This window comes from Pan troglodytes, chromosome 1 (assembly GCF_028858775.2).
Source record: "Pan troglodytes isolate AG18354 chromosome 1, NHGRI_mPanTro3-v2.0_pri, whole genome shotgun sequence".
NCBI lineage: Eukaryota > Metazoa > Chordata > Mammalia > Primates > Hominidae > Pan > Pan troglodytes.
The window spans coordinates 108214225-108239293 of record NC_072398.2 but is presented as its reverse complement, the minus strand read 5'-3'; the positions used below and the strand labels follow the sequence as shown (position 1 = coordinate 108239293).

Sequence of the window (25069 nt, the reverse complement as noted above, 5' to 3'; positions counted from 1 at the left end):
AGCAGGGTGAGGCATTGCCTCACTCGGGAAGTGCAAGAGGTCAGGGAGTTCCCTTTCCTAGTCAAAGAAAGGGGTGACAGACGGCACCTGGAAAATCGGGTCACTCCCACCCTAATACTGAGCTTTTCCAATGTGCTTAAAAAACGGCACACCAGGAGATTATGTCTCGCACGTGGCTCAGTCGGTCCTAGGCCCACGGAGTCTCACTGATTGCTAGCACAGCAGTCTGAGATCAAACTGCAATGCGGCAGCAAGGCTAGGGGAGGGGTGCCTGCCATTGTCCAGGCTTGATTAGGTAAACAAAGCAACTGGGAAGCTTGAACTGGATGGAGCCCACCACAGCTCAAGGAGGCCTGCCTGCCTCTGTAGGAACCACCTCTGGGGGCAGGGCACAGACAAACAGACAGCAGTAACCTCTGCAGACTTAAATGTCCCTGTCTGACAGCTTTGAAGAGAGCAGTGGTTCTCCCAGCACGCAGCTGGAGATCTGAGAATGGGCAGACTGCCTCCTCAAGTGGGTCCCTGACCCCCGAGCAGCCTAACTGGGAGGCACCCCCCAGTAGGGGCAGACTGACACCTCACATGGCCGGGTACTCCTCTGAGACAAAACTTCCAGAGGAACGATCAGGCAGCAGCATTTGCGGTTCACCAAGATCCGCTGTTCTATAGCCACTGCTGTTCTACAGCCACGGCTGCTGATACCCAGGCAAACAGGTCTGGAGTGGACCTCTAGCAAACTCCAACAGACCTGCAGCTGAGGGTCCTGTCTGTTAGAAGGAAAACTAACAAACAGAAAGGACATCCACACCAAAAACCCTTCTGTATGTCACCATCTTCAAAGACCAAAAGTAGATAAAACCACAAAGATGGGGAAAAAACAGAACAGAAAAACTGGAAACTCTAAAAAGCAGAGTGCCTCTCCTCCTCCAAAGGAATGCAGCTCCTCATCAGCAACGGAATAAAGCTGGATGGAGAATGACTTTGACAAGTTGAGAGAAGAAGGCTCCAAATGATCAAACTACTCTGAGCCACAGGAGGAAATTCAAATCAATGGCAAAGAAGTTAAAAACTGAAAAAAAATTAGAAGAATGGATAACTGGAATAACCAATGCAGAGAAGTCCTTAAAGGAGCTGATGGAGCTGAAAGCCAAGGCTCGAGAACTACGTGAAGAATGCAGAAGCCACAGGAGCTGATGTGATCAACTGGAAGAAAGGGTATCAGTGATGGAAGATGAAATGAACGAAATGAAGCGAGAAGGGAAGTTTAGAGAAAAAAGAATAAAAAGAAATGAACAAAGCCTCCAAGAAATATGGGACTATGTGAAAAGACCAAATCTATGTCTGATGGGTGTACCTCAAAGTGACGGGCAGAATGGAACCAATTTGGAAAACACTCTGCAGGATATTATCCAGGAGAACTTCCCCAATCTAGCAAGGCAGGCCAACATTCAGATTCAGGAAATACAGAGAACGCCACAAAGATACTCCTCGAGAAGAGCAACTCCAAGACACATAATTGTCAGATTCACCAAAGTTGAAATGAAGGAAAAAATGTTAAGGGCAGCCAGAGAGAAAGGTCAGGTTACCCACAAAGGGAAGCCCACCAGACTAACAGCGGATCTCTCAGCAGAAACTCTACAAGCCAGAGAGAGTGGGGGCCAATATTCAACATTCTTCAAGAAAAGAATTTTCAACCCAGAATTTCATATCCAGCCAAACTAAGCTTCATAAGTGAAGGACAAATAAAATACTTTACAGACAAGCAAATGCTGAGAGATTTTGTCACCACCAGGCCTGCCCTAAAAGAGCTCCTGAAGGAAGCACTAAACATGGAAAGGAACAACCGGTATCAGCCACTGCAAAAACATGCCAAAATGTAAAGACCATCAAGGCTAGGAAGAAACTGCATCAACCAACGAGCAAAATAACCAGCTAACATCATAATGACAGGACCAAATTCACACATAACAATATTAACTTTAAATGTAAATGGGCTAAATGCTCCAATTAAAAGACACAGACTGGAAAATTGGATAAAGAGTCAAGACCCATCAGTGTGCTGTATTCAGGAAACCCATCTCATGTGCAGAGACACACATAGGCTCAAAATAAAGGGATGGAGGAAGATCTACCAAGCAAATGGAAAACAAAAAAAGGCAGGGGTTGCAATCCTAGTCTCTGATAAAACAGACTTTAAACCAACAAAGATCAAAAGAGACAAAGAAGGCCATTACATAATGGTAAAGGGATCAATTCAACAGGAAGAGCTAACTATCCTAAATATATATGCACCCAATACAGGAGCACCCATATTCATAAAGCAAGTCCTTAGTGACCTACAAAGAGACTTAGACTCCCACACAATAATAATGGGAGACTTTAACACCCCACTGTCAACATTAGACAGATCAATGAGACAGAAAGTTAACAAGGATACGCAGGAATTGAACTCAGCTCTGCACCAAGCAGACCTAATAGTCATCTACAGAACTCTCCACCACAGATCAACAGAATATACATTTTTTTCAGCACCACACCACACCTATTCCAAAATTGACCACATAGTAGGAAGTAAAGCACTCCTCAGCAAATGTAAAAGAACAGAAATTATAACAAACTGTTTCTCAGACCACAGTGCAATCAAACTAGAACTCAGGATTAAGAAACTCATTCAAAACCGCTCAACTACATGGAAACTGAACAACGTGCTCCTGAATGACTACTGGGTACATAACGAAATGAAGACAGAAATAAAGATGTTCTTTGAAACCAACGAGAACAAAGACACAACATACCAGAATCTCTGGGACACCTTCAAAGCAGTGTGTAGAGGGAAATTTATAGCACTAAATGCCCACAAAAGAAAGCAGGAAAGATCCAAAATTGACACCCTAACATCACAAATAAAAGAACTAGAAAAGCAAGAGCAAACACATTCAAAAGCTAGCAGAAGGCAAGAAATAACTAAAATCAGAGCAGAACTGAAGGAAATAGAGACACAAAAAACCCTTCAAAAAATTAATGAATCCAGGAGCTGTTTTTTTGAAAAGATCAACAAAATCGATAGACTGCTAGCAAGACTAATAAAGAGAGAGGAATCAAATAGACGCAATAAAAAATGATAAAGGGGATATCACCACCCATCCCACAGAAATACAAACTACCATCAGAGAATACTACGAACAACTCTATGAAAATAAACTAGAAAATCTAGAAGAAACGGATAAATTCCTAAACACATGCACCCTCCCAAGACTAAACCAGGAAGAAGTCGAATCTCTGAATAGACCGATAACAGGCTCTGAAATTGTGGCAATAATCAATAGCTTACCAACCAAAAAAAGGCCAGGACCAGATGGATTCACAGCCAAATTCTACTAGAGGTACAAGGAGGAGCTGGTACCATTCCTTCTGAAACTATTCCAATCAACAGAAAAAGAGGGAATCCTCCCTAACTCATTTTATCAGGCCAGCATCATCCTGATACCAAAGCCTGGCAGAGACACAACAAAAAAAGAGAATTTTAGACCAATATCCCTGATGAACATTGATGCAAAAATCCTCAATAAAATACTGGCAGACCGAATGCAGCAGCACATCAAAAAGCTTATCCACCACGAACAAGTGGGCTTCATCCCTGGGATGCAAGGCTGGTTCAACATATGAAAATCAATTAATGTAATCCAGCATATAAACAGAACCAAAGACAAAAACCACATGATTATCTCAACAGATGCAGAAAAGGCCTTTGACAAAATTCAACAACGCTTCATGCTAAAAACTCTCAATAAATTAGGTATTGATGGGATGTATCTCAAAATAATAAGAGCGATCTGTGACAAACCCACAGCCAATATCATACTGAATGGGCAAAAACTGGAAGCATTCCCTTTGAAAACTGGCACAAGACAGCGATGCCCTCTCTCACCACCCCTATTCAACATACTGTTGGAAGTTCAGGCCAGGGCAATTAGGCAGGAGAAGGAAATAAAGGGTATTCAATTAGGAAAAGAGGAAGTCAAATTGTCCCTGTTTGCACATGACATGATTGTATATCTAGAAAACCCCATCATCTCAGCCCAAAATCTCCGTAAGCTGATAAGCAACTTCAGCAAAGTCTTAGGATACAAAATCAATGTACAAAAATCACAAGCATTCTTATACACCAATAACAGACAAACAGAGAGCCAAATCATGAGTGAACTCCCATTCACAACTGCTTCAAAGAGAATAAAATGCCTAGGAATCCAACTTACAAGGGATGTGAAGGACCTCTTCAAGGAGAACTACAAACCACTGCTCAATGAAATAAAAGAGGATACAAACAAATGGAAGAACATTCCATGCTCATGGGTAGGAAGAATCAATATCATGAAAATGGCCATACTGCCCAAGGTAATTTATAGATTCAATGCCATCCCCATCAAGCTACCAATGACTTTCTTCACAGAATTGGAAAAAAATACTTTAAAGTTCATATGGAACCAAAAAAGAGCCCACATCGCCAAGTCAATCCTAGGCCAAAAGAACAAAGCTGGAGGCATCACGCTACCTGACTTCAAACTATACTACAAGGCTACAGTAACCAAAACAGCATGGTACTGGTACCAAAACAGAGATATAGATCAATGGAACAGAACAGAGCCCTCAGAAATAATGCCGCATATCTACAACCATCTGATCTTTGACAAACCTGACCAAAATAAGCAATGGGGAAAGGATTCCCTATTTAATAAATGGTGCTGGGAAAACTGGCTAGCCATATATAGAAAGCTGAAACTGGGTCCCTTCCTTACACCTTATACAAAAATTAATTCAAGATGGATTAAAGACTTACATGTTAGACCTAAAACCATAAAAACCCCAGAAGAAAACCTAGGCAATACCATTCAGGACATAGGCATGGGCAAGGACTTCATGTCTAAAACACCAAAAGCAATGGCAACAGAAGCCAAAATTGACAAATGGGATCTAATTAAACTAAAGAGCTTCTGCACAGCAAAAGAAACTACCATCAGAGTGAACAGGCAACCTACAGAATGGGAGAAAATCTTTGCAACCTACTCATCTGACAAAGGGCTAATATCCAGAATCTACAATGAACTCAAACAAATTTACAAGAAAAAAACAAACAACCCCATCAAAAAGTGGGTGAAGGATATGAACAGACACTTCTCAAAAGAAGACATTTATGCAGCCAAAAAACACATGAAAAAATGCTCATCATCACTGGCTATCAGAGAAATGCAAATCAAAACCACAATGAGATACCATCTGACACCAGTTAGGATGGCAGTCATTAAAAAGTCAGGAAAACAACAGGTGCTGGAGAGGAAGTGGAGAAATAGGATCACTTTTACACTGTTGGTGGGACTGTAAACTAGTTCAACCATTGTGGAAGTCAGTGTGGCGATTCCTCAGGGATCTAGAACTAGAAATACCATTTGACCCAGCCATGCCATTACTGGGTATATACCCAAAGGATTATAAATCATGCTGCTATGAAGACACATGCACACAGATGTTTATTGTGGCACTATTCACAATAGCAAAGACTTGGAACCAACCCAAATGTCCAACAACGATAGACTGGATTAAGAAAATGTGGCATATATACACCATGGAATACTATGCAGCCATAAAAAGTGAAGAGTTCATGTCCTTTGTAGGGACATGGGTGAAACTGGAAACCATCATTCTCAGCAAACTATCACAAGGACAAAAAACCAAACACCGCATGTTCTCACTCATAGGTGGGAATTGAACAATGAGAACACATGGACACAGGAAGGGGAACATCACACTCTGGGGACTGTTGTGGGGTGGAGGGAGGGGGGAGGGATAGCATTAGGAGATATACCTAATGCTAAATGACGAGTTAATGGGTGCAGCACACCAACATGGCACATGTATACATATGTAACAAACCTGCACATTGTGCACATGTACCCTAAAACTTAAAGTATAATAATAATAAAATTTAAAAAAAAATAGGCTTCCCAAGAGGCTAAGATTTGCTGCGACTCCAGTTTGTGGTCAAATGCAGACCAGCAGAGTACAGACGGCATTGTTGGCCCAGGAGAAAGCAACAATACAGGGAGATGCCACATTTTTTATCAACCTCCGAACAGTTATCTCAATGAATATTCAAATTGGTGATTGAAGTACTTGTTTCTCCAAGCAGGTGATAGGCAAAATTGGAAAAGTTGCCTTGCTTGTATAAATAATTGTGTGCTCAGATTGAATCTGAGGGTACACAGGTGCAGCCTCCAGTGGAAAAGATTCTAAGAACAGGATGTGGGTAGAGGATGCAATTATGGAACTTCATATCTTCACCACCTTTCTCTTCTTTCTTCCTATTTTGACTATTCTTGTAATCCTAGCCTCATGCATCAATATACATACAACTAAGAGAGGCAATATCAATGCAAAAGACACAATATCTATACAACGAAATTAGATGGTGCCTATTGCTAAAGGTACTTTAACTTCACATCATATAGCCCAATTAGGTGAGTGCCGCCCACCTACCAAGGGTATTAGTCAGCTCAGGCTGCCATAGAAAGATAACAAAGTTTGGGTGGCTTACCAGTAGACATTTTCTCAAAGTTCTGGAGGCCAGAAGTTCTCCTTGAGTCTTTTGTGAGGTTGGATATGCTAGCAGGGTTGGTTTCTGGGGAGGCCTCTCTTCCTGGCTTGCAGAAAGCCACTTTCTTGCTGTGTCCTCCCGTAGTCTTTCCTCTGTGCCTGCGTGGAGAAAGAGAGAGATTCTTTGATGCTCTTCCTCCTCCTATATAGACACCATTCCCACCAGATTAGGGGCCCACTTGTATGACCTCATTAACATTAATTACCGCATTAAAAACCCTATCTCAAAATACAGTCAACTTGGGGGTTAAGCTTTCAACATATGAATTCACAAGGAAACATTTCAGTCTATAACATCAAGATATATAGATGATCCTAAGATCCTCTACCGATTAAATCCTGTGACATTTGCCTGGTGGTGCAGCCAGAAATAAGTTGTTACCAAGGGTGCTATTATTGCTAATTCTATGATTAGGAAAGCACACCTGAACTGGTTTGCCTGCCATATAGGAAAGAGTGCAGATCAAACAGGTATGAAATAAAAATAGGGGAAAATGGTAGCAAACAAAACAGTGCTCTTAAGTGAGTCATGAATCTAGGAAGGACTGAAATCATGCAATTTCAAGGAAATCCTATTGTCTTTATCAGGAGAAATGACTTGCCAAGTTTCCTAAACTAGGGAGAAAAGGGTGGTGTGGATTAAGGTCCACACCCTGACAGTTCAAGATAACTTGAGTTCTTGGCTAATCAGCTATACGGGGTGAGAGACAGATCAGCAGTCAATGAAAATTCTAAGATTTCTGGATTGAGCGTATGTAAGGATGGAGTTTCCATCAACTGAGGTGAGAAAACTGCAGGTGCGGTAGGTTGCAGGAGGAAGAAGAGAGATCAGTACCAGGCCTCAAAGCCTTGCTTGAAAGAGGTTTCCATTCCCCCATCTCCATTTCTGCATACCCTTGAGTCTTTTGTGAGGTTGGATGCAGAGGTGTCGGTGCTTGGCCACTTCTCCCCCTGGGCATCTCTCCTCTCACCTCCTCCAACAGCCACATCCATGGCCTTATGTCTGATGACCATCTCCCAGCAAGATGTCATTTTACAAAGGTGATCTCAAAATCAGCTGGGTGAGGTCACCCACTCCTTGATTTGTGTGGCCTTGGTGGGCCCCAGGACCACTTCACTGCTTCTCAGGGGAGTAGGTCTTTTGTATGGAACTCTTCATCTGAGGGAAGCAGGGAGGAAATGGCCTGTGGGGAGGGAAGGGAGGGCTGTACCAGGGAGCCTAGGTGGGCAGATCTAGGCTCTCAATGCAAAGAACATTTAACACCTGAGAGGTTCTACTCAGTTACTATTGTTAACTTAGGATCTCATCGATGAAAATGGTATAGAAATTTGTTTTCTCCTTGGTTACATGTGCACTTACATAATACCATGGTTTCTGCCTCTTGGCTTAGAAACCTACAATATTTAATATCTCTCTAGCCCTTTACAGAAAAACGTTTGCTGAACTCTGCAGAGAACAATGCTAGATGCTTTACAGAAAGGGACACTCAGGAATCTCCTTTGCTAATTTTTTTGTGTTGGATGTTTTTTCTGGCAAACAATAAATTCCCTTTCTTGGCTTGTAATGATTAGTCTCCGGATGGTTGTCATCTGCAATGAAACACTACATACAGAAACCTCGAAGTAGAAAAATCCTAGAAGAAAACCTAGGAAATAACATCACCCTTGGCAAAGAATTTATGGCCAAACCCTCAAAAGCAGCTGTAACAAAATAAAAAATTGACAACTGGAACCTAAATCAACTAAAGAGGTTCTGCACAGCAAAAGAAACCATCAACAGAGTAAACAGACCACATACGGAATCGAGAAAATATTCACAATCTGTGCATCTGACAGATGTCTAATGTCCAGAATCTACAAGAAACTTTGAAAAAGCAACAAGAAGACAAACCCCGAATAATCTCACTAAAAAGTGGGCAAAGAGACATCAATAGGCACTTCACAAAAGAAGACACACAAGCAGCCAGCAAATATAGGAAAAAATGCTCATCATCACTAATCATCAGAGAAATGCAGATAGAAACTCCAGTGAGATACCATCTCACACCAGTCAGAATGGCCATTATTAAAAAGTCAAAAACCAACAGATGCCGATGAGGCTGTGGAGAAAAGGCTTATACACCTTTGCAGTGAATGTAAATTAGTTCAGTCACTGTGGAAAGCAGTTTGGAGTTTTCTCATAGAACTTACAACAGAGCTGCTATTCAACCAGTAATCTCATTACTGGGTATATACCCAAAGGAGTATAGATCATGATAACAAAAAGACACGAGCACTAGTATGTTCATCACCAGGCTACTGACAATAGCAAAGGCATGCAATCAATCTAGGTGCCCATCAACGGTGGATTAAAGAAAGAAAATGTGGTACATACACAATATGGAATGCTACACACCCATAAAAAAGAATGAAATCACATCCTTTGCAACAACGCGGATAGAGCAGGAGGCTACAATCCAGAGGAAACTAACGCAGGAACAGAAAACAAAATACCGAATGTTCTCACTTAGAAGTGGCAGCTAAATAGTGAGCTCACACAGACATAAACAGAGGAACAGGAGACACTGTGGACTACCAGGAGGGGGAGAGGAAGGAAGAGGGAGTGGGTTGAAAAACTAGCTATTGGGTACTATGCCCACTAATACCTGGGTCCAATACAACCATGTAACAATCCTACACATGTGCCCCTGGTATCTAAAATAATGGTGAAATTTAAACAAGAACAAAATCATATTTTACTAAAAATAATTAATACACAGAAAGTATGATAGACATGGATTTAAATGTTTTAAATATTACAAATAAATAAAAGATAATATTGAGATAGAAAATTGTACTAAATCTGAGCTTGGAAACAACTTTTGTGATCTGTAGTGATCACCAACCACTTCTGGGAGTACAGCAGCATTCCTGATACAATGTTGATAGACTACCATAAATGTAAAAGTTCCTCTGGGAATCCTAAGATGTTTTTCCATTTTCAATGAAGCCAAATAACCTTAAATCATTTTCATAAGAAATTGATTGTCTGTACCCAGACATTAATCTTTTGTATTCAGTTGAACAAATGATTATCAATGACTCTTTATGGTTTCTACCAAGACAGAAATATGTGAATTTGCTTACATAAGAACTTCTTTTCTGGAAAGGACTGGATTTGATTATAGGCTTATAGGATTGAACTAAACCTTTGATGAAGTTTTCATGAAGAAATTGGGGTGAGACTTTTTGAGGCTTTGACTACATGAAAATGAAAAATGAGTCTGTGCACACATAAAATTGGGCATCAGATTAAGGGAAAGCACGAAATTGAAGAAAGTACATGTAACATGGGAAAACCTGATTAGTATCTAGAATAAGTATTTCAAACTCCAACAAATCAATAAAACCCAAGGTTATGTCCAACCAAGCTGAATTTTAATAGTTAGAGATGCTGGGTGACCTGATTCACTGGTGAAGCAATTTTGTCTTGACATATGCAGAGGCTCCAGAAGCCAGAAGAATCCCACGTTGTTTTACTGCTCCTCTGCTGGTGTTAATTCCTAAAGGCAAACAGATTCAGGGCTGATTTTCATCGGGGGAGGCAGTGACATCACAGATTCCATAAGCACAATGTGCACTGATGGATGTGGCCTTGAAAACTCCTGAGACCTCTTCCACATCTCCTGAAAGACAGGAATGCATCTCACTTACCCCTGCCTGCAGAAGTATACTGATTCCAGCAAGTTCCAAAGACTCAAGAGCATGAGAAGAACCTGAAACCTGTTATCCAAAACCTAATATGACAATTCTCTTTCTTTTAGCAGAGTTTTAGGATTGCTAGCATTTCTGGCACTAACCATTAGAAAAGTATAGAGACTTGGTGAGGGTATGAATGAGCTTCTCTTGGGATCTTTCTTTTGACATCTTTTCAGGGTTCAGGATGTAACTGTGTGTTTGCTTTGTAATTTGGTACCTGGCAATAATTTCCACACGACATCAAGTAAGTATTTCTCTCTTACACACACACACACACACACACGTTTGCTATGAAAAGGGCAAAATAAATCACTACTAATTGAAACAATTTCTCTCACCTGCAGAGAAAACAAAGGGGAGGAAAATATCGAATAATCATTATGAGAAAATATCCTGGGCCTTAAAGACATACAGTGTCCTAATGAATGGCTTGATGAAATGCTTAACCCATGGAAGCAAAAAATGAGGCACACTGCGGTACATCATCCTGGAATGCCAGAACTCTAGGCATGAGCAAAAGATCCCAAGAGCTTCTAGAGGGGTGGGGGGAAAACTCCATAGAAAAGGTTAGGTCTCAGAATGTCACTGAAATAATTCATAACATTAAAACCAGAAAAAACAATCTGAGCACACTACTGTTAGGATAAATTTTTTTCCACCATGAAACTGGCAAATGTGTGACGCATGTTATGCACAAGTACTTACATTAAAATGAAAGAGAAAACCACTAGGAAAACCTGATATCTGAGAAACTGGAGACCCAGAATGATAGAGGAGGCAAGGGAAGCCCCAGGATGGCAGCTACGCAGTTGGCCTTGTGAACAATCAGAAGTAGGGTGAGCAGAGGGATGCAGGACCTCATGTGGGGAGCGTCCAGAGAACAACTAACAGTACGATGGAGGATTTATATGACATTTATTGATGGCTTGAAGAAAAAATCAGAAATTACAACCAGACTTGTAAAGTGCTTAAAAGCCATCACTCCCACTCTCACCAGAAAAAAGCTGAACAAACTGAACATCAATAACTCTACTTATATGCAACAGAAAATGGAGGTCCTAAGACATACCAACCCTATGGAACCTGGAGCCATGGGCAAATACAGAGAATCACAACTTACCTGGATCAGAAACCACCACTGGAGCCAGCATTGGGTAGACATACTTCAAAGGGAATTGGCTAATTGCTGGAGCTGACAGCAGCCTAGCCTGAGAGGTAAAAACTCCTGGGGGCCTAACTAGTGGGAGCCTCCCATACCTTCATGAGTTTTGTCTCCAGAAGACTTAGGGTGAGAATTGGAGAAAACTCCTTACATGCTTCTGAAGGGGAAGGAGAGGTAACTGTTGAAAAACATGCCCGGTGCAGAACAGCAAAAATTGCAGAACAGCAAATGTTGCTGCCTGATCCTTTCTCTGGAAGCTTCATCTCAGAGGGGTACCCGGCTGTATGAGGTGTTAGTCGGCCCCTACTGGGAGGTGTCTCCCAGTTAGGCTACTCGGGGGTCATGGACCCACTTGAGGAGGCACTCTGTCCATTCTCAGATCTCAGACTCTGTGCTGGGAGAACCACTGCTCTCTTCAAAGCTGTCAGGCAGGGATGTTTAAGTCTGCACAAGTTTCTGCTGCCTTTTGTTCAGCTATGCCCTGCCCCTAGAGGTGGAGTCTACAAAGGCAGGCAGGCCTAGTTGAGCTGCAGTGGGCTCCACCCAGTTCGAGCTTCATAAAGAAGAAAATGCAAAGGCAATTAACAGTGTCATCAACAACATCCTTTCAAGAGAAATATCAGTTTCAGAGGGCTGTTTCTTATTGTTCCTTCCTTAGTACAGATGGCAGGCATCATGAAACAAAGAGCCATTCAGTAAAAGCTACCCTACAGGGAATGAATACCATTCAGACTAGATACATTGACAACTTTTCGCTCCTCTAGGTTAACCTACTTTAGAACATTTAGAGAAGGAAACAAGCTGGACATCCTCCAGGCAATACTACATAGTATTTCAGCTAAGCTTCTGAAAGATTTTGGGAGGCAGTGGGTTTGAAATAACAAGTATAACTTTACTTGGCAGTATGGACTGCCTATTAAAAGTGAACCACATGTTTTAACTAATCTTTTGAGCTGAGAGTAAAGTGATATTCTCTCAGAAAAATTAAGGATCCCAACAAGATTACACAGTTGAATAGGAAGTCATACAAGAGGCGAGTCAAAGGAATATTCTGGGCAAGATTCTCTTTTCAAAACGATTCTGAGTCCAGTCCAATGGACAGTTATACTACATCATCAAGGTTCACATTTGTGTTCCATAACTGGGTGAAACATTAGCATGAAAAAACAGGTATAACTGAAGACATGTCTCAGACTGAACAACCCCAATCCTCTATATAGCACACAAAGAAGAACCAGATTTTAGCAATGCTACTTCTTATCCTCTTTAATTAATTAAGAAATTTAAGAAATATATACCAAAGTATAACTGATATTTCTTACTATATGGGTTATTAACTATAAGTTAAAAGTTGGGGGACATCATCTACCAAAAACAGTAACTATAGCTTTGGAATATCTGAATCCTCTGTATCAATATTTAGATGAGTAGTTGGCAGACTATAGCCTGGCAGCCACCTGCTTTTACAAATTAAGTTTATTGGAGCATGGCCATGCTCGTTTGTTTATATATTGCCTATGACTGCTTTCACTCTACAGCAGCAGAGCTGAGTACTTGCGATAGAAACCTTCTGGTCCACAGAAGCCTAAAATATTTACTATCTGGCCCTTTACAGAAGAAAGTCTGCCAACCCCTGCTTAAATAGCAGTGAAAGATGCAGGTTGTGATAATAAAATTTAATAACCATTATGTAAAATAATACTTGTCTATTCTTTATAGTCATAGGATCTATATCTAGCTCATCTAAAAAAAGGTTTGGATTATTAAAGTTTAAAAGTAGGAGAATCAGAACATACTTCTATTTTACCATAATACCTGTTATTCATTGTTCTGTCAAGAGACCATTATTACCAACTCTGATTCTCCCTCTCTCTCTTTTTTTTTTTAAAGAGATGGGATCTCACTGTCTTGTCCAATGATCACAGCTCACTGCACATCCTCAAACTCCTGGGCTCAAGGGATCCTCCTGCTTCAGGCTCTAGGGTAGCTGGGACTACAGGCGTGTACTACCACACTCTGCTAATTTTTCTTATTTTTTTGTAGAGACAGGTTCTCACTTTGTTGCCCAGGCTGGTCTTGAACCCCTGCACTTAAATGATCCTCCTGCCTCAGCCTCCCAAAGTGCTGGGATTATAGGCGTGAGCCACTGTGTCTGGCCCCTCTCTCTTTTTTTAACCTTTCAATGTTTTGTGATTAACCGTTTGTACAGTAAGTTTTTCTTTTTAATTTAAATTTTGTTTTCAACTCTGATTATCAAAGGATTTGAGAGTACAGTCTCTCTACAAGTCTCAAGTGCCAGGGGTCTATAATGAACTCACCTTGGCACTGGGTCCTAACTTTAGAGTGAAAGACTACTTTACTCTTAAAAGGTTTTTCCAGGTGGTGATAAAAAAAGTACAACAAAAGTCTGCATGGCATAGTTGATGAACCCTACATATAAATGCTGGCCTAAAAAAGTACTCAAGCTTGCAGATTAAGAAGCAAGAAATATTTTGGATAGGCTGTCTAATAAACTAACAGGTCTATTATTTAGAGAGCAGTAAAGAGTTACTTTAAAAAAGTGTTTTAAGAAACACTTTAAATTCAACCAAACTTGACCATGACTGTAAAATCAGTAAAAGTAACTAAGTTAAGTAAGAACTGGAGTTCAGCCTTCAGAGAGATCATTAAGTAGCTCTGAGGAATTCTAATCTTTTCAGGTAGAGATTTTCAATCAGTAGAACAATGTGAAGGGCTGTTACTGGGATTCAGTCAGTGAGCAGTCCCAGAAAAATAAAGCTTCTAGGAGCGAAGCAGCTTCACAGTCTCACTCCAAAGAGTTCTTCAGAGTTAATGGTCAGATCTTTTGTTTCCTGGTATCTCATAATCTTTGTCAAACCAGCTATTAGGTGGCTGTGACCCATATCTGCTGTGATCATTGCAGTTACTGAGACTAAACTATTAACACAGTGTTTTTTTTATTCAGTTATGAGATCCAGGTAGATTTTCCACCGTAAAGAATGTAGCACAGAACTCTTCAAGAGGAATTTTCAGTACTCTTACTCACCCACAATTCAATACTCCTAAGATTTCAAAGATGATGAGCTCAAACATGGTGCAAGAAAATGCAAACGTCATGGAGATCACCTGTACAACATACTGACGTTACCTGTTAAAAGCCAAATAGAGACTAGAAGTTATTTCCTTGTTTAAAAACTGAACTGATAACCTCCTTCTGGTTACAAGTCAGAAACTTTTTTGAGAAAATTCTCAACTCACTGGAAGTAGGGCCACAACAACAACTTGCCTGGAGCTGAAGAAAAAGATCAAAGTAGGTGGCACTTCTGAATCCTGAGTCACTATTACCAGCATCCTCTTGTGGAAGAAGAATTTTGAGGACAAGAAGATGAAGTGACAGGGTCATAGGTAGCACTTAGAATTCCTGATGCATACTGACAAAAAACTGACAGATTCGTATATAATGGTCAATGTTTAAAGGGGTTCTTCAACACTCTGCAGATCCTGGATCAGTTCTGGAACCTCCTCTGGGAGGCCTTAAAGTATTGGGCAGAAGAAAATCTCCAGAATCCCAGGCTCTTTCAGACAATAAACTCCCTGGGAAAGTTTAATGGAGAACATCCTAGAAATGACCCAAATGTAGACTATAACCACTGATCTTATTACTAATTAGGATAACTAATTAGGAAATGTCGAGTCTAGGGTGGTGATCTTCTGAATCCAAAGCTTAAGATAAAAACAACACCAGCCTTGGGATTTTGGTTTTAACTTAAAATATAAGACTGGCAATTCAGGGCCAGACAGACAAATGAAAGGGAACATTTGTGAAACATTATGAATTAAATTCTCTCCTACAGAATAACTACTTGCTATTGGTGCATATCCTGATATGACTAAGGCATGACATTCCTTGCTCCTAACTTCTGGGCTATATTTGACTTGCCTTTTCCCCCCTTTTAAATCAAATAAGCCTAATTATATTCTCCAATCTAATAGTTATATAGTACTTATTTGGTAAAAGCTTCCTATCTTGGAAATGAACATAATGTTTCTTTAATGGAGGCATTTTTCTTGTCCCATTTTAAAACAATCTAAATTCATATAGTGTAAGTACGACAAAATGATTTATTCTCACCTCATAGCCTGAAACAATTGGCGCATGAAGAAAAGCCACCCAAATCCAAAAAAAAAAAACAGTATCTGGGGGAGAAAGAAAATAGAATGTCAATATATATTTTCTTTTGAGAAATGTTTTATAGAAACTCTTTTATGATAAAAGGTCTGCTAACTAGACGGTTAACTTATTTCAGGGATTAAAGATAAGATCCACTCTTATAAGACCTACTTATTAAAGCTCATGACATTGGAAATAAAAGTTTAAATACTCTTGGATTTTTGAAGTTATCCATGTTACAGAGTGTGCTTTAAGTAAGACAAAAATGGAAGTATGTATTTTCCCATAATCTTAACGATAATCATTATATGAGCCAGAGAAGTTCGCAAACAGAAAAGGAGTCAGTGGCCAGGCGTGGTGGCTCACACTTGTAATCCCAGCACTTTGGCAGGACAAGGTGGGCAGATCACCTGAGGCCAGGAGTTCGAGACCAGTCTGGCCACCATGGCGAAGCCCCCTCTCTACTGAAAATACAAAAATTAGCTGGGTATGGGCACCTGTAATCCCAGCTACTCCAGAAGCTGAGGCATGAGAATCGCTTGAATCTGGGAGGCGGAGGTTGCAGAAAGCCAATATCGCGCCACTGCATTCCAGCCTGGGTGATAAGAGTGAGATTCGGTCTCAAAAAAAAAGTAGTCAGAGTGAGACTTGCTTCTTATGGATGATCCCTGACTGCAAGTATTTAAAAAAAATACCAGCCTGGCCAACATGGCAAAAACCCATCTCTACAAAACACACACACACACACACACACACACACACACACACACACACACACATAAAAATTAGCTGAGGGTGGTGGGGCATGCCTGTAGTCCCAGCCACCTGGGAGGCTGAGGTGGGAAGATCACCTGAGCCTAGGAAGTTGAGGCTGCAGTGAGCCATGATTGCACCACTGTGCTCCAGCCTGGGCAACAGGTGAGACCCTGTCTCAAAAAATAAATAAAAATAAATTAATTTTAAAAATAAAAACTTCAGGGGAGAGGAGTTGAGACCAAAATTAGAAGAGTAGTAGAAAGCCTAATATTTTTTATATCTGTTTCCTTCAGAGAGTTTTCTTAGCTTCTCCACCATCCTGCCTAATCTACATAAAGTGGTTTTCATCTCAGTGTAAAGCCGAGAGATTGCAGGATCCCTCTTTCATCAGTTTTGTTTCAAACTGGCAGAGACCGTAGCCACATGACAGCTGACAAAGCTGGTCTGTAGTAAATAGAACTTTCTATACATAGACACACACTGACACAACTACTCTTTTCTTCTTAAACTGGCTAGGACCTTTATGAATAAAATGATTTTATGTCTTTCTAGGGACTACTTTACTGAGCAAGTGTAAACTCAGTAGTTTAGCACAGACTACTTTAGCTTCTTATGCCCCTGCTGCCTAGCAAACTCATGTGTTCAGCCCCCTGGAACTTCCTTTGGTTCTTTAGACCCATATTCTTTCACATTGAGACCTCTGTAGATGTCCTCTGACAGCAACTTCTTTCCAGCCCTCTCCAGTTAAGCTATTTACTCCTTCTGGAAGGCCCTCTCTGCCCTCCCAAATGCAGATAAATTGCTCTTTTTATATAATCCTATTTTACATTGTACTTCCCTCATCAAAGTGCTTACCATACAGTTTTGTAATGCCTGATTTAAATATTTTTTGACATTAGATTATAAGCTCTATGAGGGCAAAAACCATGTTTGTCTTGTAATTTTTGTATCCTTGGCATCTAGCACAAAGCCTGGTACGTAGCAGGCTCTCCATAAGTGCTTGCTGAATGGCTAAGTGGTCTACATGAAAGATGGTTTATTCTTCAGCATTCAATCTTAAATTTTCTGTAATAACTACTATGTGCTATGCTAAGTGCTGAGGATACAAAGATGAATAGGATGGTTACTACCCTCTAGGAGATCACAATATAGTGAAGACAAAACATAAATAACGTAATAGGGATATGCAATGATAGAAATACATACATGATATTGTAAAACAATATGAAAGAGGGGGTTAGGACAGATTTTCTGGAGAAGATAATGCCTGAGCTGAAGGAAGTTTTAATTTGGGGTTAAAACCTGATATTGTGTGCAAATTTTGGGATTATGTGCATTTTTCTAGAGTGGTTTCAAGGTATTCATCACACACTCAAAGGTTTCCACCACCCCTAACATATTAAAAACCACCCTCTCAAAGGATGAATAAACACCGCATGTTCTCACTCATAGGTGGGAATTGAACATTGAGAACACATGGACACAGGAAGGGGAACATCACACTCGGGGGACTGTTGTGGGGTGGGGGGAGGGGGGAGGGATAGCATTAGGAGATATACCTAATGTAAATGACGAGTTAATGGGTGCAGCACACCAGCATGGCACATGTATACATATGTAGCTAACCTGCACCTTGTGCACATGTACCCTAAAACTTAAAGTATAATAATAATAAAATAAAATTAAAAATAAATAAATTAATTTAAAAAAAAAAAAGAATCAAGTAGGGAGGCTGGACACGGTGGCTCATGCCTGTAATCCCAGCACTTTGGGAGGCCAAGGCGGGTGGATCACTTGAGCCCAGGAGTTCGAGAACAGCTTGGGCAACGTGGTAAAACCCCATCTCTACAAAAAATACAAAAATTAGCTAGGTGTGGTGGTGCGCGCCTGTAGTTCCAGCTTATGGGGAGGCTGAGGTGGAAGGGCCACTTGAGCCTGGCAGGTGGAGGCTACAGTGAGCCGTGCGCACGTCACTGCATTTCAGCCTGGGTGACAGAGCAAAACCCTGTCTCAAAACAAAACAAACGAACAAAAAAACGAATTAGGTAGGGTAAAAATAGGTGGTAGGGGTAGGAGGACAGGGCTTTCCAGATAGCAAAGGGCATGAGTAAAGGCACAGAGTGAATAGCATGCTATATGCCAGGAACTGCACTTGGTGCCGCTAGAAGATGAAATTCAAAGAAGTTAAAAATGAGGCTAGACAGGAGGAGTGGATGTCCAATCACTGAGAGCTTTGAAGGCCACCCTAAGGAGCTTAGATTATAGTCTGTAGGTGGTGAGGGTTATTTAAGCAGGGAAATGGCATGGTCTGATTTGTTTTAAATTATATAGAGCGGTATGGTGGCTGTGTGGAAGACACATTTGAAGGAAACAACATTGTAGGAAGAGAAACATTATAGAAATGTGTTATGGGAGTTCAGATGAAAGATGATAAAGCCCTGAATTAAGACATTTGGTGACAGAAGAGGAGACAACAGATTTGAGAACTACTTAGAAGGTAAAATCAGCAGGGAGAATTCAAGGATGACTAGTTTGGAATACAGGATGAATAGTGAAGCTACCCAATTTATATAAAGAATATTGGAGAAAGAAGAGGTTTAAGAAAGGGGGCAGAGGACGGGGAAAATGATGAGCTCATTTTTGAACACACTAAGGGCCTGAGGGACAGCCAGCAAGATGGGTCAAGATACCCAGCAAGCATCTGAATAAAAGATAGATTGCGAAGACACGTCTAAGATATACCTATAGTTGAAACCACCAAAATACATGAGATCACCCGGGAATAATATCTAGAGTAAGGAGAGCAATGTGCCAAGAAGAAAACACTAGAGGATAAGGAAAACAGTTTGAATGGTGAGGTAAGGAAAACAGTTTGAATGGTGAGGAACCAGAGTGTGGCAGGTCAGAATGAATGGGAGCTAAAGCAGTGGGGACAGTAAATGCAAATTACTCTAGGGAGAGCCAGGAATGAGAAAAAAAGAAAACATTAGATAATAGGCTAGAGAAGAATGTGGAATAAAGGGAAAGTTTATTGGCCAAGGGGAAAGAAAGCAGTCAAGTAAGGAGAAAAAGATGAGAAGGATGGTGGAATACTAGAGGATGAACTGATAATACTATTATTAATATTATTAGGTAACTTTTATTGAGCATTTACTATACTCCAGGCTCTCTAAGTAGTACTTAGCATTATAATCTTATAAAAATCATTAAAAACCCAGTAAGGTAGGTTTGATTGTCCTATTTTCACAGAGAAAGATGAGGTTTACAGAAGTTAATCAATTTATAGTAAGTGTCAGAATCAAGATTGAACGCAAGCTTGTTTGACTCCAAAATCTTTTTTTATTTTTTTAATATTATTTTTTCAGCTCTTATTGAGTCTGTCTGTCTGTCTAGAAAACCTGTGCTTTTAACCACTTCAAAATAAGCTACTCTAAGATCAAAGGCAAGTAAAATGGCCTTAAACTGGAGTAGCAGAACCCCATTTTCTGAAATGGAAGGAAAGGAGGTGAGAATGGTTGTGAACACAGATAACTTTTTAGATTAAAATGCAGAAAGTATTCATAGTAGGAGATCATACCTTTTGGCTTCACTTTTGTTGAGTAAGTACGAGGCAAGGTTATCTGCTAAGAGTAAGAGAGGTGAGTATAGAAAAGGGAGCTTTGAGGAGAGTGACAAAGATTCAGAGAAACTTTGAGGGGAATGAAACAAGTAGCTGATTAAGGTCAAGAAAAGGAATAATTCAGTGAGCTGAGGGTTAAACTCATGGCGTTGGCAAACTACACAGTTGTGTGATTTTCTACAGTAGCCTTCAGGCCTCTGTATTAGTAATAAACAAACTATAGCAGTGATCCAAGTGTGGACTTATATATAGGAAGGTAAACGAACAAGAGGGTGTAAGAAAGTAAGTTGGATCCAAGCATCTAGATCAAGCAGAAAAGGAAAGGGTCAAATAGATTAGGAGAAAATGTCCAGGATACCCTTTGGCTATTATAAATAGTCACCAGTGGAGACAGATGTAAATTCAGAGTTTAGAGACCATATTTATATGACTTATGAAGCCACAACTGAAGACAGAGAAGTTGGGCAGTTAGGACTGAGAATGGTATGTATAGTGGAAATGGATGATTAAAAAAAAAAAATCACCAAGATTGCTGTGAAATGGAACTTTAGACAAGGAAAACAAGCAAAAATTTTAAGTTTATATGGTGGGGAGGGGAATGGAAGAAAAGCGAAACAGATATATACCTTTAATATTTCATTGTGGCCTCGTTTCACATTGACAAAGAAAGCTTAAAAAGACTTTCAGAACAAAATTATGTCCTTTGCAGCAACATAGATGCAGCTAGAGGCCATCATCCTAAGCAAATTAACCCAAGAACAGAAAACCAAATACCACATGTTCTCACTTCTAAGTGGGAGCTAAATATTGGGTACTCACCAACATAAAGATGGCAAAAACAGAAACTGGAGACTACTTGGGGGCAGGGGAGGGGAGAAGGGGGAAGGGTTGAAAAACTAATCATTGAGTACTACGCTCAGTACCTGGGTGACCGGATCATTTGTACCCCAAACCTCAGCTCCCACAATATACCCAGCACAAGGACCAAATCTAAAATAAAATAAAAGTTGAAAAAGAAAAAGACTTTTAAACTACACACATACACAAAAGTAGCTGGAGAATTCATTACATCCAAGATAAATACAAATTCTGGCAAGATTATAGAGGATCCAAAAAGAATGCAAAAGCAAAATGCAATTTCAAATAGCTTTGCAAATAAAATGGAAGGCGCATAGCTTCTTATTAAAAACGAGACAATACTTTCGGAATTGTACACAGTAGAGTCTTGACGTTAGGACTTAAGAGTGTACTCTGGAACTGATAAGTCTTATGACGGTATAGAGGGCTCAAAACACGAGTTAGATAACAGTTGCTTTTATAAAAGTGACTTCTGGGTTGAAAATTAGCTACTGTTAAAAAAAAAAAAAAGATGGCCATCAGCAGGATAGTTATTAAAGAATTAACTATAAAAGACACCTTTCTTGGATCATTTATTCACCCTTTTAATCATTTAACAAATATTTATTGTGCCTAATATGTGCCAGGTCGAAGGGATAGAATGGCAAACAAGAGAGCATGAATGCTACTGTCAAGGAGTTTATAATCTACGGAGGAGATAAACAAGTAATTACAAAACAATGTGGTAGTGTTGTTACAGGGGAAGTATGTGAAGGGTACTATGGCAGTAGGTATAGGGACATCTAGTCCAGTCTAGGGGAAGCTTCTTGGATGTTCAAGTTGAGATCTGAAGGCTGAAAGAAGGGGAGGGATATGAGGAAAAGGCCCAGAAAGAGAAAACACACTGGAAATCTGAAGGCACCATAGCATGGCCAGGTTAGGGAACTAAAAGAAGTTCAGGAAGCCTAAAGAATAAAATGGTGAAAGCCACAGCTGAAGAGAGAAGAGCCAGGGTCCCATCAATAAGGGACCTGATAAGAGCGAGGGTCCCATCAATAATGGACCTGAAAAGCCATGTAAAGGAGTTTGAACTTCATCCTGTGCCGTGGTGAGCAAGATTCAATATGTGACCTCTGATTTCAGATTTCATTTCAAATAAACCTTTCAATTAATACAAAACAGAAAAAATGAGGGGGAAGGGGCGCAGGGGGCAATGGTGGTGTTTCCAAGGTAACCACACCTCTCTAGAGAGGTGCTTTTTATTAAACAAATATTCACTACAACTCTACTATGTGCCCGCAACTGATCTAGATGCTGGTGAATACAGGAGAGAACAAGAACGACAGTATCTTGGACTTCATGGACAGATAACAAACACATAAACATACAAATGAACTATAGTAATAAATGCCAAGAAGAAAATAAAACATGGAAATGAGGAAGAAGGCAGCCGAAATGGAAAGCTACTTTGGCTGTGGGCAGGGTGTCAGGTAAAACCTTCCTAAAGTGACATTTTTACTAATACCGAAATGATGATAAAGTAGCCAGATAAATATTTGAACAGAGAACATTCCATGCAAAGGAGTCTTTGGGTCTTTCTTCCACATTTGTAAAGAGTAGGTTTAACAATTAATTACTGCATGTGGATGCATGTGTGAAGTGAAAGTCTATGATTATAAGGCATACAAAATTAGAAAGCCACTTCCTTGGTTCAACGTTATCAATTATATCCATGCTAAAAATCTTAAAGGCTGCAATGCAAAGCCAATTTTCTACTGACATTCTTATCTTTATTCTAAGTGAAAAAAAAAAGCTAATTAAATATTGTTATTCTTCTTAAATTGGCAATAGGGCTAAAAATAACCCTGAGTTGTCACCAAGGGCACTGGGTAGCCTTAGAAAGGTTTTAAGCAGAAGAGTCACATGCCCAGGTTTTTTTACATTAATACATTTGAATACTATGCAGCCAATAAAAACAATAATTATGAAAACTATAGAAAAGGTGGTAAATTTTAAAAATGAAAAAACTATTGCATTAGAGTGGTAGGATTGTGGATGGCTTTTCCTTCTTTCTTATTTTCTTAAATATTGTAAACAAGTTTTTGAAGAGAAAAGGACAATGCTCCGCTCTACGGAGACGAGTATTAGGATGAAGCAATACAAAAACTGAATCAAAGAACACAAATTTAGTTCACTTTAAGCCCCAAAAGGTAACTGTTTCTGTTATTTGTCATTTGAGAGAAAGAACAAGTAAAAACAACCACAAAAAAAAACCATCGTTAAATTATTGGAAAGCCGAGGGGAAAAAGGTCAATAGGTAGTCTGAGCTTCACAAATATTAACAGTTGGCCAACAATTATTTATTGAATGCCTGCACTTGGAAGTGGGGATACAGCTATGAACAAAGCAGGATTTCAAAAAACAAAATCATAAACACATACATAAATGATGCCAGTGCTATGATAAATGCTAGGAAGAAACAATAATTAACAATGGATTACATGGTAAAAGCAAGAGGTTCACTAGACAAAGCTTCTACCGAGCAGAGACAGTGTCTTACATGCTTGTACGCTCAGAGCTTTATATAATGGTCGATAAATGTTGACTGTACAAACAAATGAAAGTGGCCAATGGAGAAGAAATGAGGGTCAGAAAAACATCCGAAAAGGGTGGGTAAGTAAGCAGAGGATAAAGGATGAGGTGTCAGTGCAAAAACGAAATCTTAACTTTAAAGCACAGGTATAACCTTATATTGATACTCTGAAGCAGCAAATTTCTCCACACCCGGATGCAGGACTTGACATCTAACAGCAAAGCCTGCACCGACGTGTCCTTAGTATCCAGCCCTGATTGGCAGGTCGCACACCCCGCGCCCGCAACCACACAGGCTTCCCCAGTTCAGGGTCAGCGGCGCAGCCCAGAAGCTTCGAGGAGCTCCGAGGACCGTCGCCTTAGCTGGCGGCGCCGGCTCTTAGCGTGGAGGCCGGTGGACCCCTTCCAAAAGTTGACTGAAATTCCGGGGATGGATGCCAGGTGGGGCCGCGGACGGCCGCAGGCCAGCCTCCAGACGGCCGGGGCTCAGGGAACCGGACGCAGCAAATCGCACACCCTCTTCGCGCTCTGGGTCCGAGAGTGAGTGGCCAGGCCGCGTGCGAGAGGAGCGAGACCCCCGACCAGCCCGCACCGCGGAGGACCCGAGAGGGCGATTCGGGAAAGGGAGGCCGACGGGTGTCGGGGCGGGAGGCGGTGACTCACCTGCGAGGTAATCAGGATGCTGGAGTCGATCAGGAAACTCATGGCGAAGGGTAAGGAGGGATCGTGCCTCCACTTCCCACTCCCCGAGGCCACGGCACGCTGGGGACACCGGACCCTCACACAGGGTGCCTTCTCCCAGGTGCCGCAGCCGGGACTGCGGCGCTCCAGCCCGACGCCATCAAGCTGCGCCCCAGCCAGCCAATCAGCGGCTACATCCAGAGCCCCCGCCTCGGGCTCCGCGTGGGTGGGGCGGACGCTAGGCTCCAGCCGCGGAGGCCCCAGGGGCGGGGCTTATTAGGGGCGATGCTAAAAGCAACAATGCAAGGTAGCGTTAACATTTCTGAGGCTGAAGGAGGTAGGGCTTGAGAGCTAGGTTGTAATTCTGTTTTGTAATGATCATAGCTAATAAGATAATAATGGTAATTATAGTAAGTCAGGCATTGTGTCCTAAATGTTATAACTTACTTGACTTGGCAAATATGACTGCACAAAGTGAGGGAAGACTGGAAAGTCAGATGAGACATTAACAAATATAACCAAATACATTTCTGTGACAACAACGAAAAGCGCACCGTCTGTAGCAATTTAGTGATAATATTGTACTGCATGTCAGGCCACAGGTGGAGTACTGCACTCTGTGTACCACACTTTTAAGAGATTTTACAGGCCGGGCGCAGTGGCTCACGCCGGTAATCCCAGCACTTGGGGAGGCCGAGGCGGGCGGATCACCTGAGGTCGGAAGTTTGAGACCAGCCTGACCAACTGAAAATACAAAATTAGCCGGGCCTGGTGGCGCATCCCTGTAATCCCAGCTACTAGGGAGGCTGAGGCAGGAGAATCGCTTGAACCCGGGAGGAGAGGTTGCGGTGAGCCGAGATCGCGC

At 41.0% G+C, this 25069-nt stretch overlaps 1 protein-coding gene across 14 annotated transcripts in view; it reads right to left on the bottom strand.

Moving 5' to 3' along the window:
* The window catches only part of LOC101058403 (myomegalin), a 42054-nt gene extending 17567 nt beyond the window's left edge, over positions 1-24487 (bottom strand). The window contains exons 1-6 of one of the 14 annotated variants that reach the window (XM_063815475.1): positions 24187-24375; positions 15681-15745; positions 14835-14902; positions 14595-14696; positions 10091-10313; positions 6590-6747 (exon numbers count right to left, since the gene is read on the bottom strand). In XM_063815475.1, the coding sequence (XP_063671545.1) occupies positions 6590-6747; positions 10091-10124 (192 nt within the window). In that variant the 5' untranslated portion in view covers positions 10125-10313; positions 14595-14696; positions 14835-14902; positions 15681-15745; positions 24187-24375. The other 13 variants (XM_054670045.2, XM_024355067.3, XM_054670043.2 and 10 more) reach the window with 13 other exon arrangements.
* Positions 24488-25069: the final 582 nt, after the last annotated feature.